Below are 17,561 nucleotides of genomic sequence, written 5' to 3' on the forward strand. Positions count from 1 at the left end.
TATAGTCATTTTCACAATATTGATTCTTCCAATCCAAGAACATTGTATATTTCTCCAACTGTTTATATCATCTTTGATTTCTTTCATCAGTGTTTTATAGTTTTCTGAGTACAAGTCTTTCGCCTCCTTAGTTAGGTTTATTCCTAGGTATTTTATTCTTTTTGTTGTGATGGTAAATGGGATTGTTTCCTTAATTTCTCTTTCTGATTTTTCGTTGTTAGTGTATAGGAATGCCAGAGATTTCTGTGCATTAATTTTGTATCCTGCAATGTTACCAAATTCATTGATTAGTTCTAGTAGTTTTCTGGTGGCATCTTTAGGATTTTCTATGTATAGTATCATGTCATCTGCAAACAGTGACAGTTTTACTTCTTCTTTTCCAATTTGCATTCCTTTTATTTCTTTTTCTTCTCTGATTGCCATGGCTAGGACTTCCAAAACTATGTTGAATAATAGTGGCGAGAGTGGACATCCTTGTCTTGTTCCTGATCTTAGGGGAAATGCTTTCAGTTTTTCACCATTGAGAATGATGTTGGCTGTGGGTTTGTCATATATGGCCTTTATTATGTTGAGGTAGGTTCCCTCTATGCCCACTTTCTGGAGAGTTTTTATCATAAATTGGTGTAGAATTTTCTCAAAAGCTTTTTCTGCATCTATTGAGATGATCATATGGTTTTTATTCCTCAATTTGCTAATATGGTGTATCACATTGATTTGCGTATATTGAAGAATCCTTGCATTCCTGGGATAAATCCCACTTGATCATGGTGTATGATCATTTTAATATGTTGTTGGATTCTGTTTGCTAGTATTTTGTTCAGGATTTTTGCATCATGTTCATCAGTGATATTGGTCTATAATTTTCTTTTTTTTGTGATATCTTTTTCTGGTTTTGGTATCAGGGTGATGGTGGCTTCATAGAACGAATTTGGGAGTGTTCCTCCATCTGCAATTTTTTGGAAGAGTTTGAGAAGGATCGGTGTTAGCTCTTCTCTAAATGTTTGGTAGAATTTGCCTGTGAAGCCATCTGGTCCTGGACTTTTGTTTGTTGGAAGATTTTTAATTACAGTTTCAATTTCATTATTTGCGGTAGGTCTGTTTATATTTTATAATTCTTCCTGGTTCAGTCTTGGAAAATTGTACCTTTCCAAGAATTTGTCCATTTCTTTGTGGTTGTCCATTTTATTGGCATATAGTTGTTTGTAGTAGTCTCTTATAATCCTTTGTATTTCTATGGTGTCAGTTGTGATTTCTCCTGTTTCATTTCTAATTTTATTGATTTATGTCATCTCCCGTTTTTTCTTGATGAGTCTGGCTAAGGGTTTATCAATTTTGTTTGTCTTCTCAACCAACTTTTAGTTTTATTGATCTTTGCTATTGTTTTCTTTGTTTCTATTTCATTTATTTCTGCTCTGATATTTATGATTTCTTTCCTTCTACTGACTTTGGGTTTTCTTTGTTCTTCTTTCTTTAGTTGCTTTAGGTGTAGGGTTAGATTGTTTATTTGAGATTTTTCTTGTTTCTAAGGTAGGATTGAATTGCTATAAACTTCCCTCTTAGAACTGCTTTTGCTGCGTCCCATAGGTTTTGGGTCGTTGTGTTTTCGTTGTCATTTGTTTCTATGTATTTTTTTATTTCTTCTTCAATTTCCTCAGTGATCTCTGGTTATTTAGTAGTGCACTGTTTAGCCTCCATGTATTTGTGTTTTTTACAGTTTTTTTCCTGTAATTGATTTCCAACCTCATAGCATTGTGGTCAGAAAAGATGCTTGATATGATTTCAGTTTTCTTAAATTTTCCATGGCTTGATTTGTGACCCAAGATGTGATCTCTCCTGGAAAATATTCCATGTGCACTTGAGAAGAAAGTGTGTTCTGCCACTTTCAGGTGGAATGTTCTATAAATATCAATTAAATCTATCTGGTCTATTGTATCATTTGAAGCTTGTGTTTCCTTATTTATTTTCTGGTTTGATGACCTGTCCACTGGTGTAAGTGGGGTGTTAAAGTCCCCTACTATTATTGTGTTACTGTCAATTTCCCCTTTCATGGTTGTTAACATTTGCCTTATTTATTGAGGTGCTCCTATGTTGGGTGAATAAACATTTATATTTATTATATTTTCTTCTTGGATTGATACCTTGATTGTTATGTAGAGTCCTTCCTTATCTCTTGTAACAGTCTTTATTTTAAAGTCTGTTTTATCTGATACGAGTATTGCTACTCCAGCTTTCTTTTGATTTCCATTTGCATGGAATATATTTTTCTGTCCCTTCACTTTCAGTCGTATGTGTCCCTAGGTCTGAAGTGGGTCTCTTGTAGACAGCATATATATGGGTCTTGTTTTTGTATCCATTCAGCCAGCCTGTGTCTTTTGGTTGGGGCATTTAATCCATTTACATTCAACATCATTATTGATATGTGTGTTCCTATTGCCATTTTCTTAATTGTTTTGGGTTTGTTTTTGTGGGTCTTTTTCTTCTCTTGTGTTTCCCCCCTAGAGAAGTTTCTTTAGCATTTGTTGTAAAGCTGGTTTGGTGGTGCTGAACTCTCTCAGCTTTTGCTTGTCTGAAAAGCTTTTGATTTCTCCTTCGAATCTGAATGAGATCCTTGCTGGGTAGAGTAATCTTGGTTGTTCATTTTTCTCTTTCATCACTTTAAGTATATCCTGCCACGCCCTTCTGGCCTGCAGAGTTTCTGCTGAAAAATCAGCTGATAACCTTATGGGGATTCCTTTGTATGTTATTTGTTGCTTTTCCCTTGCTTCTTTTAATATTTTTTCTTTGAATTTAATTTTTGATAGTTTGATTAATATGTGTCTTGGTGTGTTTCTCCTAGGGTTTATCCTGTATGGGACTCTCTGCGCTTCCTGGACTTGGGTGACTATTTCCTTTCCCATGTTAGGGAAGTTTTCCATAATCTCTTCAAATATTTTCTCAGATCCTTTATTTTTCTCTGGGACCCCTATAATTTGAATGTTGGTGCATTTAGTGTTTTCCCAGAGGTCTCTGGGATTGTCTTCAATTCTTTTCATTCTTTTTTCTTTATCCTGCTCCTCGGCAGTTGTTTCCACCATTCTGTCTTCCAGCTCACTTATTCGTTCTTCTGCCTCAGTTATTCTGTTATTGATTCCTTCTAGTGTATTTTTCATTTCAGTTATTGTATTGTTCATCTCTGTTTGTTCTTTAGTTCTTCTAGATCTTTGTTAAACATTTCTTGTATTTTCTCAATCCGTGACTCCACTCTATTCCCAAGATTCTGGATCATCTTTACTATCATTACTCTGGATTCTTTTTCAGGTAGATTGCCTATTTCCTCTTCATTTATTTGTTCTTGTAGGTTTTTAGCTTGCTCCTTCATCTGTGACATATTTTTTTTCTGTCTCTTTGTTTTTGTTGTTGTTGGGTGGGATTGTGTTCCTGTCTTACTGGTTGTTTGGCCTGGGGCTTCCAACACTGGAGTTTGTAGGCTGTTGGGTAGAGCTGGGTCTTGGTGCTGAGATGAGGACCTCCGGGAGACCTCACTCCGATGAATATTCCCTGGGGTCTGAGGTTCTCTGTTAGTCCAGTAGTTTGGACTAGGAGCTCCCACCGCAGGAGCTTTGGCCTGACTGAAGCTTGTGAACCAAGATCCCGCAAGCTGCATGGGGTGACAAAAAAAAAAAGAAAAAAGAAAAGAAAAAACAGAAAAAAGGAGAACAATAACAAAGAGTAAAGAATAAACTTAGACTAGGAAACTAACAGATATGTTAGAAAGAATATAAAAATAAAAATATAGATGAAGGTAAAACAGAACCACAATTGTAAAAAACAGGAGAAGGAAAAAAGAAAAAAAAGAAGGTGGAAAAGGCCTTGGCTGTGGAGGGTGAGGCCTAGGCAGGGGCGGGGTTTGGGCAGTGGGCAGGGCCTATGCTTAGGACCCAAAGGGCTGGAAAAGGCCCTGCAGAGTGGGGGCAGGGGTGAGGCTTAGGCTCAACAGAAGGGGCCCAGGCGTGCCTATGGTCTCAGAGGGTGGGGGACCCGGCCTGGGAGCCCAGCAGGCTTCCTGGGCCCGAGTGGATGGGGCAAGCACCCTCTGCTCCTCTCCTGCTCCTCCGGTCCTGGAGGGCCCCTCCCACCTGCCTCTCTTGTTCTCCCCTGCCCTCCCTCCTATGCCCCCAGGACCACTGTGGCCTGGAGGGGGCCTCTGAGAGCATAGTACCTGGCCTGAGAGCCAGGCAGGCTCCCAGGCCTTTTGGGCAGGGGAAGCGCTCGTCACACTCCTCCCTGATCCAAGACCCCGAGGGTCCGTCCAGGCGTGGGAACCCCTCCCCACTTCCAGCCACCCCTCAGGGGCGCCGGTCCTGTCTGGCCTCCACTTCTCCTCCCTTCTCGGTTCCCCCATGTCCTACCAGTTTGCTTGAGGGTTCCTCCCATCTCCTTGGGCATCGAGGTCCCCCACCAGCATCTGGCAGTCTCCCTAGTTGTGGGGAGACAGGAACTTCGTGTCTTCCCATGCTGCCATCCTGACTCTGCCCCCCATAATTATATTTTAAATGTTTATTTTTGCAACTAGGAGATAACACTTTCATTTGAATAGGCAAATATTAAAAGTTTTTATATAAGAACAAGTTCCCTAGTTTTATTAACTTATGTATAAATGTCTTAATAATGTACATTATTTTAAATATCTTTCTATAAAAATAGAAACTTGGTTTAAAAAGAACTTCCAGGACTTTCAGCCTGTTAGCAGCATTAGTGAGGAAGCAATCATAGAACTAATCTTTTCTGAAGGCTAGGCACATGACATAATCTTCCCCCCAACTCAATCTTTTTTTTGAAACTTTATATCAACTCTAGTTGGTAAAGTGTTATTTTTGTCATAGTGATGAAGGACTATGAACTTCAGAAAGGTTAGGTAACACATCTGAGGTCACAGAGCTAGTAATCAGAGTCATTACTTATTCAAATCCATTCTATTATATTCAAAATATCCTTTCTACTTTATTATGATAAATTTAGAAATCCTTAACTCAAGCATTTTTCCTTTTGCAACAGTTAAAATAAAAATAGAAATCTATTTTTATGATACATTTTTTATAAGTGTTAAGCAAAATACAGGAGAGACATTTTAAAGAAAATAATATACAATATTGTATATTTGTCAATTCTGATTCTTTCATCCACTCTACAGCACTGTAATTGCAAGTCTTTAAGTTAGAAAACTGTTTCAGCTGAGAATCTTTTAAGATCATTCTCTAGTAGAAAACATTACAAAGTAATTATTCCCAGTCCATATATGAGAAAACTGAGCCAAAAATAGACAGAGGCACCTCTGTGAGGTCATACAGTGAGGTGGAGGATAGCAATTAGAAGCACTGAGTTGCTGGTTACCACATATAGATTACGATAGGCCTGGTTGTCAAGAAGTTCTCCGTTAAAAGCAATCAAATCACATCAGGGACATAACACATTTATATGTGCATAGTTGTATTTTTATAAAACAAAATAATGCCATGTGATTGGGATAACAATTCCAAAGAAGTCAGATGATAACTATTATCTAACATTTATCTTCATATTTTTCTAAATTTATGTAGGTGATTTCTTGGAATGCATAACTCAGCTCATTGACTTGATTTGTGACACTCAGGCCAGAGAAAACATGGCATCAGGAACTACAAATTCTTTTCAATTCAATGCCCAATGTGGGTTGGGCCTGAGAATTGGCTCCATTATTGACTCCTACATAAACTCATGACAACTGTCTGGTCTTCGTTAATTCACAAGCACTTACTGAGCACCACATGCCAGGCGTATGCTAGGTGCTCAAGGAGTTCAGAGCCTAGGAGGGCTTTGACTACCAGGCACTCACTCTATATAGCTGTGCCCCAGGACTTTGAGAATCAGCCTTGTTCTTTGTCATTGTCATCTTTACATGTTCTTCTAAAGTAGAACAGACAGTAACATCAAACATCCTGACCCATTTCACTTGCAAAGCTTCAATTTTCCTAAAACTTCACTAAACCACAAACCCCAATGAAATTAACAAAACAAAGAAATTAAATATTCTCATATCATTGCAAGATGAAAATGATAATTTTTTTCTAAATTATTACTGTCTTACATATATGAGAATCAGGTTAAATTTCATTAGCTGGAATTTCATTGGTATTTAGTTGGTCATATTAAACACCTTTTGGGACACTTAAAGAAAGAAATACTTTACATTTTTTAAATGAGCTGACTAACGTTTCATCATGGGTCATTTTTTCTGATTTTGGGATTATGTTGTTTTCTTCAGGTTTTCTCTTTAGCTTTCTTTTTTTTTTTTAAAGGAATTCCTTTATTTTTATTTTTTATTTATTTATTTATTTATTTTTGGCTGTGTTGGGTCTTCGTTTCTGTGCAAGGGCTTTCTCTAGTTGCGGCAAGCGGGGGCCACTCTTCATCGCGGTGTGTGGGCCTCTCACTATCGTGGCCTCTCTTGTTGTGGAGCACAAGCTCCAGACGCGCAGGCTCAGTAGTTGTGGCTCACGGGCCTAGTTGCTCCGCGGCATGTGGGATCTTCCCAGACCAGGGCTCGAACCCGTGTCCCCTGCATTGGCAGGCAGATTCTCAACCACTGCGCCACCAGGGAAGTCCCTCTTTGGCTTTATGAGTGTTCTCATGATCATACCAAGTTAGTATATGTAAAATTCTTAGACCAGTGCCTGGCATGTGGTAAACGCTCAATGAGTGTTAGCCATCATCATCATCATCATCATTATAAAATTATTTTAGAAGCACTTAAAGTAATTCTATTGCGATTCCATTTTTCTGGAACTTTAAAGACTCCCTTGTTTATCTTTGTGTCTTTACTTTGAAGAAGAACAAAAATAAGTATATCTAGTCTATGTGAATTATAAAAACAATAATTTTACAGGAATCAGAATGCTCTGATTTTAGGCTTTTTCCTCTTCTCAGTTGGCTTTTGCATCCCTCAGCTAATTATCCTGTAGAACACACCATATTCTGCTGTGAAGTTTACGAGGTAGCCTTGAAATTAGAAGAAAAGACCTTTCCTTCCTGGGTTTAAGACCCACACATCTGAGGTGGTAGGCATCTTAGATATCTCTGGTGGATGGACCAAACAATATACCAATATCATGAGAAAACTGCTTTAAACATCATCTACTCTTTCACGTAAATTCCCTATTATTACTCGTCAAAAGTCACAGTTTCCGTATAAGTATTTCAGTGGTTCTGGGGTGTTAAAAAAAAAAAAAGCAGTAGTAGACATGCCATAACACACACGACATTTATAACTAAAATAAGCATGGAATAAAAGCATCTTCAACAGAAATACTCTATGCCAACCAATAGTATGTACAGAAATATTAGGTAATTAGTGACCACTAATTCAGTAGCAAATATTTACCGAGTGCTTATAATATCCCAAACGTTGTTGTAGCCACTGCCAATACAGCAATAAGCAAAATAGACAAAAGTGCCTGCTCTCATTGGAGTTTATATTCTGAAAGGTGGAGGCAGACAACAAACAGATAGATAATATGTCAGGGGTGATGAGTGCTCTGGAGAAGGATACAGCAGGGCACAGGGATAGAGGATACCTGAGGGTGGGTCAGGGGCGGGGGCTCAGACTTATATATATAATATGAGTGGAGACCTGAAGGAAGCGAGGGAAGAATCACGCTGAGCTGAGACAAGAAGGTTACTGGCAGGGACAAGGGCAAGTGTAACACCTGGGGTGTAAGTGTGTTTGGAAGCATCCAAGGAACAACCTTGGATGTCCACAGTGGCCAGAGCCAAGTGAATGAGGATGGAGTGAGGAGAGGAGGGCAGGGCAGTACCGAGGGTGGACAGACATTGTATGTCCCTTCCATCTCACTCTGAGTGAGATGAGACACCACGGGAGGGTTTGGAGCCAGGAGGACATGTCCTGACTTCCATTTGAGAAGGGTCACAGTGGCTGGGTTCTGTGGAGAAGAGACTGTCGGAAGGAAGGGAGGAAGCAGGGAGACTAGTTAGGAGACATTTGCAGTAATTCAGGCACCATATTGATGGTGGCCTGGCCCTGGATGGGAGCAGAGGAGATGGTAAGAAGGGAGGAACTCTGGACATGTTTTGAAGGTATTGCCAGAAGATTTGCTGATGGATTGGATGAGGGTGTGAGAAAGAGTTGAGAGGAGTACTTACTAGAGTGGGGAATCCTCATCATGTGGATTAATGGCTTCAAAAGATTTCTGAAAAATTGTGAAGATAAGACTAATAATGCAAATGTAAGAGAACAACAGAGAAATGGCAAAAGTGACACTTTTCCTACTCCTATAAAACAAATTATTGAGAAAACTATATGAAGTAAAGATTTATACCCAATGTTGTCATTAGCAGTGAGCCTCATCCTAAGTAGATATTGTTCCTTGAGCTTTTTACCAAATGACAGTGTGAGGCCATTGATTGCGATTAACAAAACATACCATCATGGTTAAAAATAAGCATCAGGAGTTTTAGTAATATCATATTTAAGCAAGACTAAAATTGTATTAAAATAAAATTAAAATGTCAATAATATTCTTAGCAATTTCAGCTTTACCATATCCTTTTAAAATCTAATTTTGGTATATGCTTTGTAGTGTGTGTGTGTGTGTGTGTGTGTGGAGAGAGATGAGAGAGAGGGAGGGAGGGAGGGGGAGAGAGAGAAAGAAAGAGAGAGAGAAGTTCATGAACAAAATTTATAAATAAAAATATACATAAAATACAAGCATTCTCAACCGATTGTCCGAAGTCAGTGTTGTAAATATGGATGGTGTTGAAAACTCTAGCAGAAACATGACATAAGCAAAATTTTAAGATGTTAATCTGGGAGTGGAGGTTTAGTGGGGTTCAAAGTGATAGGGAGGCTTAGAAGCTGATGGCTGGGATATTCTAATTTGCAGCAGGGGTGATGCTTTATATTAATGCATGGGATCTGGTTCCATCCACATGTCAACCCTGTGAAGTCAGGTCAGGAAAGGCATTATCTCCTTTTCACAAGGAGTGAATGGAGACTTGGGTTGGGATTCTTTCCTGAGCTCGCTCGGGTAGAAAGTAACAAGGCCAGGATTCGCATTAGGCCTGTGGCTCTACAGTCAGTTCTCCATTAAGACACCCAGTAAATATATTTGAAAAAATCAAGTGCTTACTCTTGGCTGAGCATTGCACTAGGTAATGTGGCAGCATCCGAAAGAGAGGGAAAGTTGCTCCATTTCCATGTAGTCTTTGGTCTGGGACTAGGGACAGTAAACAGATGCCTGTGAAACAATTTACTACGTTTACAAAGCAATGTACCTGTAAAAGTGAAATAATAAATTTAGCACATAAGAATTCAGGGGGGAAAAACTGTAAGTTAGAACATTAGTCATTCAAGCAGAGTAGGGTTAGCAGGTGCAGTAGGGCTCCTATGATGGTAAGGTTCCCAGCTCAAACTGAGGTAAAGAAGGAAATTCACTGGCTCACAGATCTGATAACTACAGGCTTGCAGGGTGCAAAGGACATCACCAGGAATCTGTCCATCACCCAACACTGTTTTTCTCTGCCTTAGGTTTAGTCCCAGGTGTCGGTAATCTGGCCACAGCAGCTCCCAGTTAAATCCTACAAACTCAGCCCTTACAGTGGAAAAGAAAGCATGTCTTTCCTAATGGCACAAGCAAAGTTAGAGCTCTCTTAAGGCTTGGATTTTGTGCCTGTCTCTGAACCAATCACTGTGGCTAGGGGATGTTGTGCTCTGATTGGCCAGACCTAGGTCACATGCCCAATCTTAGGTAGGGGTGGTATCAGCCCCACCAGAATAGCATGGGCTGAGTAGGGAGAGGGTTGGTTCCTCAGAGTAAAATAGAGGTGTCCCCACTAGAAAGGAGAATGGCTTCCAGGACGTAAAACAACAGGATCATTACAACAGGATAAGATTCCTGAAGGAAGTAATTGTAAAAATTTGAGTATTTGAGTTAGTCTGTTTTTAATCTTATGGAATTCTGGGAGGGAGTAGTTGGAGGAGATTCATGATATGCAGGCAGACCCTGCAGAACACTGATTTGAGTTTTTACACTTCACTTTTCCTTTCCTTTAAGTCTTAAAGACACTATTTCTTCATGCCGGGATGCCCTGAGCTGAGACTCACCATCTCCTTATTGTGCCTTTTCTGGTCTCCACCCTCCTGAAGGTCTTCCTATCTCTGGAGCCCCCAGAGTCATCCTTTCAAACCCTCTCCCAGCCACTCACTGGCCTTTTGTGGTGACTTCTCCCCTTTAGAGCTGCCTTTAGTGACCTAATAATAACCTGTTATTGAAGATGCAAGAGACAGTCCTCAGCCCTTCCCACTCATCCGGGCTCCCCAAGTTTGGCCCTCTCCTCTTTTTAAGTGTGAATTTCCCCCTTTCCACAGGTTTTCAATTCTCCCATTAAGAAATCCCATCCACTCTCTATATTATGATTCAGCAATCCTTCATCCCATGTTCTTATCCCTGCCTTCCATCAGTCATATCTACAGGCCCTGCTGACTCCCTGTGGGACTTTGAATTTTAGAGAATGGTCACATGTTGCAAAGTCCTGCTCTAGAAGGCACAGCACTCCTTTTCCTGCTCCTCCAATGGCCTTTATCTCTCCAGGCTTCCTCTCCTGTAGCTCTGAAGCAGAGATGATAAGCTTCCCAGAGGAAGGCATTTGCAAAGTGCCCTGAGTGCTTTGATGAAATTGATTGGGTAAATGGAAACATATTTTTTGCAACTGCTTTAGCCTGTAAGAAAAATAAGTTATGTAAATGCAATGATTCACCATTTAATAAATAATGAAGATTGTTTTATAGCTTTAAATATTATTTCACAGCAAGAGATTTTTTTTCCAACATTAAAAAACCAGAATGGTTGATTTGAAATGTTTAAAAAATAAATAGTGCTTGATATTTTTAAAGCAGTACTTTCATGATCAGTGATTGAATTAAAATTTTGTTTAATTTTTCTAGCTTCTCTCCTGAAGGGTTTGAAACATGCCAATATTGTGCTGCTCCATGACATTATCCACACCAAAGAGACACTGACATTCGTTTTTGAATACATGGTGAGTTGCCCCAGCATTTTATAAAGCATAAGGGAAAAGCCTGGTGCTTGTATAATGAATCTGTTAATATTTTATGGCATGATAAAACTTTCATTACAATGTGGAAAGTGTCATGGAAATTTTCATTATTGTGATTAGTGGAGCCTATTGTTCTTATGCTCATTCTTTAGTCCTGCTCCTTTACCCGCTATATTTGCTGCCTTTTTCCCCCCTCACCAGCAATAATAAACACTTTGAGTCTGCCTCCTAAATAAAACTTTTGCACTTATTTTTTTAATCTATTTTTCATCACTATCTGAGCAGAACCCAACATTTTTTCATTGACAATAAAGACATAAACCACAAGGTTTTAAAAAATTGTATACAAGTTTACTAAAGAATACATCATTTTGTATTTCTGAAAGAAAAAACTCTTTAAATATTAGCAGAAAGGAATCATAAGGCATGTGTACCTGACTTGCCTCCAAGGACACTGAAGAGTACAAAATCCCCATGTCATTGTGTTCAGGGGCAGTCATTTAAAATGAGCCTCTCTTGTGCCGAGAAACAGGCTTCCTTCTAAGAGCAGCCAGTTAGGAAGGCACACTGCGTTTGACTTTAATAGTGGTGTCTCAGAAAACCTGGTTGTGTACCTTTTGCACCTTATTCTCAAACATTCTGAACTTTGAAATACCTTTGAGAGTCAAGTCTGTGGTCTGCTTTGTGACACTGACCAAGCACTGCTAATGTCACTCTCTCCACCATTTTGTGTAGCACACAGACCTGGCTCAGTATATGTCTCAACATCCAGGAGGGCTTCATCCTCACAATGTCAGGGTGAGTACTTTGAGGGTCGGGACTCTCCTCTGGCTTGCCCACAGCAGAAGAATCTTGAAACAGACTGTCATCACAAACTGAAGTTCCATGATACTAATAAGAAGATGGATATCATTGCTATTCTAGGGGAAAGTAAAAAAAAGATTTGCCTCAAGGTATGGAGCAATGTCTGGCTATTTTCTGGGCAGCCTAACCCTGTCAGTCATTGTCATCATGCAAATGTGTCTTTAGAAGTATAAACCAATGAAAAAGAATTGCATTACAAGAAAAAATGTGAAGTTAGGCCATCATAAAATAAATACTTTCTTCATAGCAGACTACTGTGGTCTGTGATAAAGTTTGTGTTGTACCTATAGTTCCCCACTACAACTAGCAAACAAACTACCTTTGTTGGATCTTTATCAGTTATCCTTTTGCCTGTTCTATCAGATCCGATTATATGTGGGACCAACTTCCATTTTTCCAGTCATTGGAATAGAAATAATAATAAACTCTTAACTAGCTGTAATTCTACATCTGTTATAAATTTTAGAGAGCATTTGTATTTCATACTTTTCATTCCCTAAGGTTTTATTGGCATTAATTAATTGATTGGCCCTTAACATAACCATATGAGATTTGTATATGATGTACTCATTCATTTAACTAATATTTATGTGTTTATTAATTCATTCATTCAGGAAATATTTATTGACTACTTAGTGCCATGTTAAATCCTGAGGTTTCAATAATGAATAAGTTGTGTTTCTTATTTTCAATGAGCTAAAGCCCAGTAGGATATATGGACTTAAATAGGTAGTGAGAAGCAAAGTTATAAGGGCTATGGCCATGTTAACTAGGAATACTATGAGGACTCATAGTAAGGGGACCTAATCCAGTCGTAGAGGCAAGGGGGAAAGGAAGGTTTGAAGACAGGGGTTTGAAAAGAGTGAAAACCTTTTAAAATAGTTAGAGGAAAATGAAATAGAAAACTAACTAGGGAAACCAAGAAGGAATGTCTAGTAGTGTGTTAAGGACTCTGGTGAGGGTGAAATCCATTAAATTATCTGCATGATCATGAGATTTCTTTCTCTTTCTTTCTTTCTTTCTTCCTTCCTTCCTTCCTTCCTTCCTCCCTCCCTCCCTCCCTCTCTCTCTCTCTCTCTCTCTCTCTCTTTCTTTCTTTCTTTCTTTCTTTCTTTCCTTCTTTCTTTCTTTCTTTCTCTCTGGCAGTGCTTAGCAGTTCAAATAGAGGAGCAGAGAAAGTAGGTAGTTGGATTGATTGAGAAGTGAGGCTTTGCCAGACATGTGAGAGGAAAAGACAAGTGGGCAAGATATTTGGCGATTGTCAAGAGAGAGGTTAAAGGGATGGTCAGAGGCTTCTAAACTGAGTCCAATCTGAGGGAAGGAAGTGAAGATAGGCAGGTTGCTGATAGCTAGGGAGAGGGCAGAAGAGTCAAGGAACTAGAGGTTTGATTAAATAGAAGAACAGTTGGAGAAAGAGTAACTGTGAGAAAGATAGAACATTTTCAGGCTTGAGTGACTCTCATTCCAAGCACTGTGCTAAGTGCTTAGCAAAATAGAAAGACGTAGAAAACATGATTCCTCAAGGGACATAGAGCCAAAAACAGAAGATAAGACATACACACCAATACTATTACAGGACATTTGTGAATAACACCAAGTAAGAAATAAGACCTAACGTTGTAGACATGCAAAGAAGTAAAAGATATCTTCTCATTTTAAGAGGTTTTAATAAGCCAGACCTTTAAAGTTGCAATGCATTTCAAGAGGCTGGAATAGGGGAAGATGTTGGAGGAAGAAGGAATGTTTTCAGCAAAGGTACAGAACAGGGAAGTACAGGATGCGTTCAAGGAAGAGGACCCCAGAGCCATAGACTGTTAGTGTTGAAGGGACCACAGTGTTTTTCACTCTTCAGGTTCTGACCCACTAGTGGGCTGTGAAATCAGTTGGTGATTAGCAACCAGCATTTAAAAAAATGAAATGGAATGGATGAGAAAAGAATAGAAAATATTATAGTATATTACATTTAGTAAGAATAAGTATTATTTTGTGCAACTTTTTTTCCATTTGAAGCTGTGCTTCTATCTATGTATGAATGTGAAAACTGGAAACATATATATTTCTTACTGGGGGATGCAATAAAAAAAAAAAAAAAAGCCTTAAAAACACTGGGTTGGTCTAACTTTCTTTTTCTGCAGAATTAGAATCCAAGGTTTGAAAGGACAAATGTTTTGCCTGAAGTTATAGAACCAGCTTTTGCCATTGCTAAAAAGGATTCTTGGTTAAGATTCTTTTCTACCAGTGCCATACTGCATCTCTGGTCCTGTTGGCCTGAAACAGAGACTATCTTAGTGAAATGGAGTATATTAGTCCGGGGAAATAGATTGGGTAGGTGGCTGAGAGCCTTACTTTCTAAGATGTGGACTTTATTCCTTAGAAAGTAGAGTCATTAAAGGGGTTTGATTGAAAAAGAATGACACGATCAGAAGGAAATTTATGTAATTGTGGTCTGTGGGATGGATTAAAGAGAGGAGACTGGAGTTAGGGGTTCCAGTTAGGAGTTTATTGATGTGGGCTAGCCTAGTGCTTCTCAAGCTTCAGTGAGCAGATGAATGACCTGGGGATCTGATTCAGTTAGTCTAGGGTGAAGCCTGAGCTTTGCATTTCTAGCATACTCCAAGGTGATACAGATGCTGCTGGCTGAGGACCAAACTCTGAGTAGCAAGTTTCTAGGTAAGAAGTGATAAATTATAATAGTGAAGGTACAAATAGAAAGGAATGTGAAAAACAAAAACAAGAGTTCAGCCAGGACATGGTGACTAACTGGGCTTGTGGAGGGAAAGGATGGGGTCAAACATGACTGATTTGGGGTATGATTGACCTGGAGAATTATAGCTCTATTAACAGAAATAAAAGAAGTCGACTTAGAGAGAAGGCAGAAGAGTCTGTTTTAGACACGATGAGCTTCTCGTTGAGGTGGGATAGCCAAAGGAAATGAGCAGCAGGCAGCTGAAGAGGAGATTGGTTCTCAGGAGGAAGGTGTATGCTAGAGATGTAGATTTGAGGGTAGCTGATACATGGAGTTTGTAGTTAAAGACGAGAGAGTGGATAATCAAAAGAGCAAACACAAAGAGAAAAGAACTGATGATAGAACTTTTGCTTTTAGGGGGTGAGAAGAGGAACAGGACAGCAAGGGGCAGAGGGAAGCAGCTTTTAGGAATATAGAAGATCCAGAAAAATGCATTTTTATGGAAGTCAAGGCAAGAGACAGTTTCAAGGAGGGCATGGTTGAGAGTGTCACAAAGTTGAAAATCATATTTGATAGCAAGGACTTTGTGGGTTTGTGAGGGATACACTAATAAATAGAGGAATTTATTAGGGGTATATGGAAGCACAAAGGAAGAAGTTATCCAATCAAAGCAGATAGGACTAGGGATGAGTTCCCCACAGTAGAGGCAGCAGTGAAAATGCTGGGATGCCAGGGAGGGTATGGTATATTCCAAGAACTGAAGATAACTCAGGAGTTAAGGCTGGATTAGAATGAACAGAGTTGAGGTTGGTTAGAGCTGAGACTTGAAAGGTAAGTAGGAGCCAGAGCATGAAGGGCCCAGCTATGCCATGCTATTCCATATGAGGAGCCATTAAATCATTTTAATAGGAGGTGATAAATTCAGATTTCCTTTTTGTAGAGCTCACTCTGGTGACACTGTGGTGAATAGATTGGAAGGTGAGCAATACTTTTTTTTTTGAAATGTTATAGTCCCCTGACCTCACTCTTCCCTTGTTTTTTCTCTACTCCCACCCCATACTCTCATTTCCTCCAGTCATTCTCTAAATGCTGGTGTCCATTAGGGTTCCAACCTTGACAGTGAGGCTAATGAGGACAACAGTGGTGCAGATGTGAATTGATGGTGGAGGAAACTGGATATATGTGCAATTAATTACTTAGCCAGAATTAATGGGAGATGGAAGAGTCAGCAATGCTTTTTCTAACTTTTAAGTAATTAGGTGGATGATCGTGCCGTTCACTGAAACAGAGAAATGGGAAAATAGATTTTAGAGGGATATAGTGAGTTAAGTTTTGGCATACTGAGCTTGAGGTGATTATGGGATGTCCAGGTGAACTTCAGACTATATGGGTCTAACAGTTCAGGAAAGAGATCTGAGGTGGAGCTAAAGACTTTTAAATAATCAGAATACAGTTGTTAATTGAAGCAATGTTAGTGGATAAGATGGCTAAGGGAGCATGTAAGGTGATAATAGAAGGTCAAGGATGGAACCCTAAGGAATATCAATATATTAGACATCAGTAGAGAAAGTGGAACCTATAAAAAGAACAGTCAGAGAAGTAGGAGAAAAATTAAGAGATTGTGGTACCAAAGTGGGGAGAGAGCTTCAGGAAGAAAGATGGTCAACAAAGCCAGATGCTGCAAAGAGAAGGAGTGAAAGGTATCCATTGGATTTTCGTAGCAAAAGACATTGGTGACCACAGTAAAAACATTATGAATAAAGTGATCCTAGCAGAAGCCATTTTGTAGGGGGATGAATTTCACGTTTCAGAGGAAAAACAATTCCATATGATGGCAAGGCCCAGTGTGTGACCATGGGGAGTGAGGGGCTAAAGTGGGTTGGAGAAGCAGATCGTCGGAGTGTGGAGGGTGGCTGGACATGTTCACATGGGCACTGATGTTAGGGAAGCAACAGCTGGGATCCGGGTGCCCAAGTCTTCAGTGAATGATGGAGAATGGTGGGGAGTCGTGTGGATGACAGTGAGAAGAGGGATAGAGGAAGATGTGGCTCAATGGCATGAAAGTCCAAACAACAAGGGCTTTTACTTGAGGGTGGAGAAGCAATGGTTTTGAAGGGGTATTGGGAAGTCACCCAGTACCCCACCTCGCAGTGATCAAAGGTATGAGCAAGTTGTAGAAGAACGAGCATCCACTTGAGAATGCTGTAGGGAAGCAGTGAACTCAAGGTCTAATTTAAGCCAAAGGAGACAGAAGGAAATTCATCAGAGGGTGGGTTTTAGGAAGTTTTAAAACCAGGATTGAGGAGTGAAAAGTGAACAATGAAAAGGTTTGGGGGAGAGAGGGACGATGGATGCTGGGTTAAATGAGAGGAAGCAGAGAGCAGTATGGAGATGAGCTTTAGGGAGGAAAAAGGAATAGTCAGAGAGGCTTATATTTTTAGTGACCACAGAAGACAGGATGGGAATCATAGTGAGATTAGCCTGTGTCAGATTTCTAATAGAACAAATCCCAGGAATTCCCTCGTGAGTGGAAGGACTCGGGCTTCCCTGGAAGAGTTGGCTGACTGATCTGATTGTGTTTTTGTGGGACTCCTAGCCCAGATGGTACTAGCCCAATGGAATTATTTTGTTCCCAAGAACCTCATTGTGTTGGAAACAGGACTAACCCCTGGGCTATGGGAAACCCCTCTGGAAAGAGTCACGATCTGGATGGTGACTGAGAAAACACCATCAGATTGGGTCGTATTACTGGTGAAGTTTTGGCAGTGGGAAAGGAGGAATAAAGGTTGTAAAGGATTAAAGAGTAAGTGGGTGGTGAGGTTACTCAGCACACACTGCAGTTTTGACAAGTGTGGCGATGAAATCCCATACCTTGAGACTGCAGTGTTTTGCCATTTACAAATGCTTGTAGACATGCGGAGCC

At 39.7% G+C, this 17,561-nt stretch overlaps 1 protein-coding gene across 2 annotated transcripts in view; it reads left to right on the plus strand.

Annotated features, from left to right (window-relative positions):
- Positions 1-17,561, plus strand: part of CDK15 (cyclin dependent kinase 15) — an 84,517-nt gene that overhangs the window by 12,307 nt on the left and 54,649 nt on the right. For both annotated transcript variants that reach the window (XM_061203990.1, XM_061203999.1), the window contains exons 5-6: positions 10,976-11,070; positions 11,824-11,886. In XM_061203990.1, coding sequence (XP_061059973.1) covers positions 10,976-11,070; positions 11,824-11,886 — 158 coding nt within the window. The remainder of the gene's footprint in view (positions 1-10,975; positions 11,071-11,823; positions 11,887-17,561) is intronic.

The sequence above is a fragment of the Eubalaena glacialis genome, chromosome 1 (assembly GCF_028564815.1).
Source record: "Eubalaena glacialis isolate mEubGla1 chromosome 1, mEubGla1.1.hap2.+ XY, whole genome shotgun sequence".
NCBI lineage: Eukaryota > Metazoa > Chordata > Mammalia > Artiodactyla > Balaenidae > Eubalaena > Eubalaena glacialis.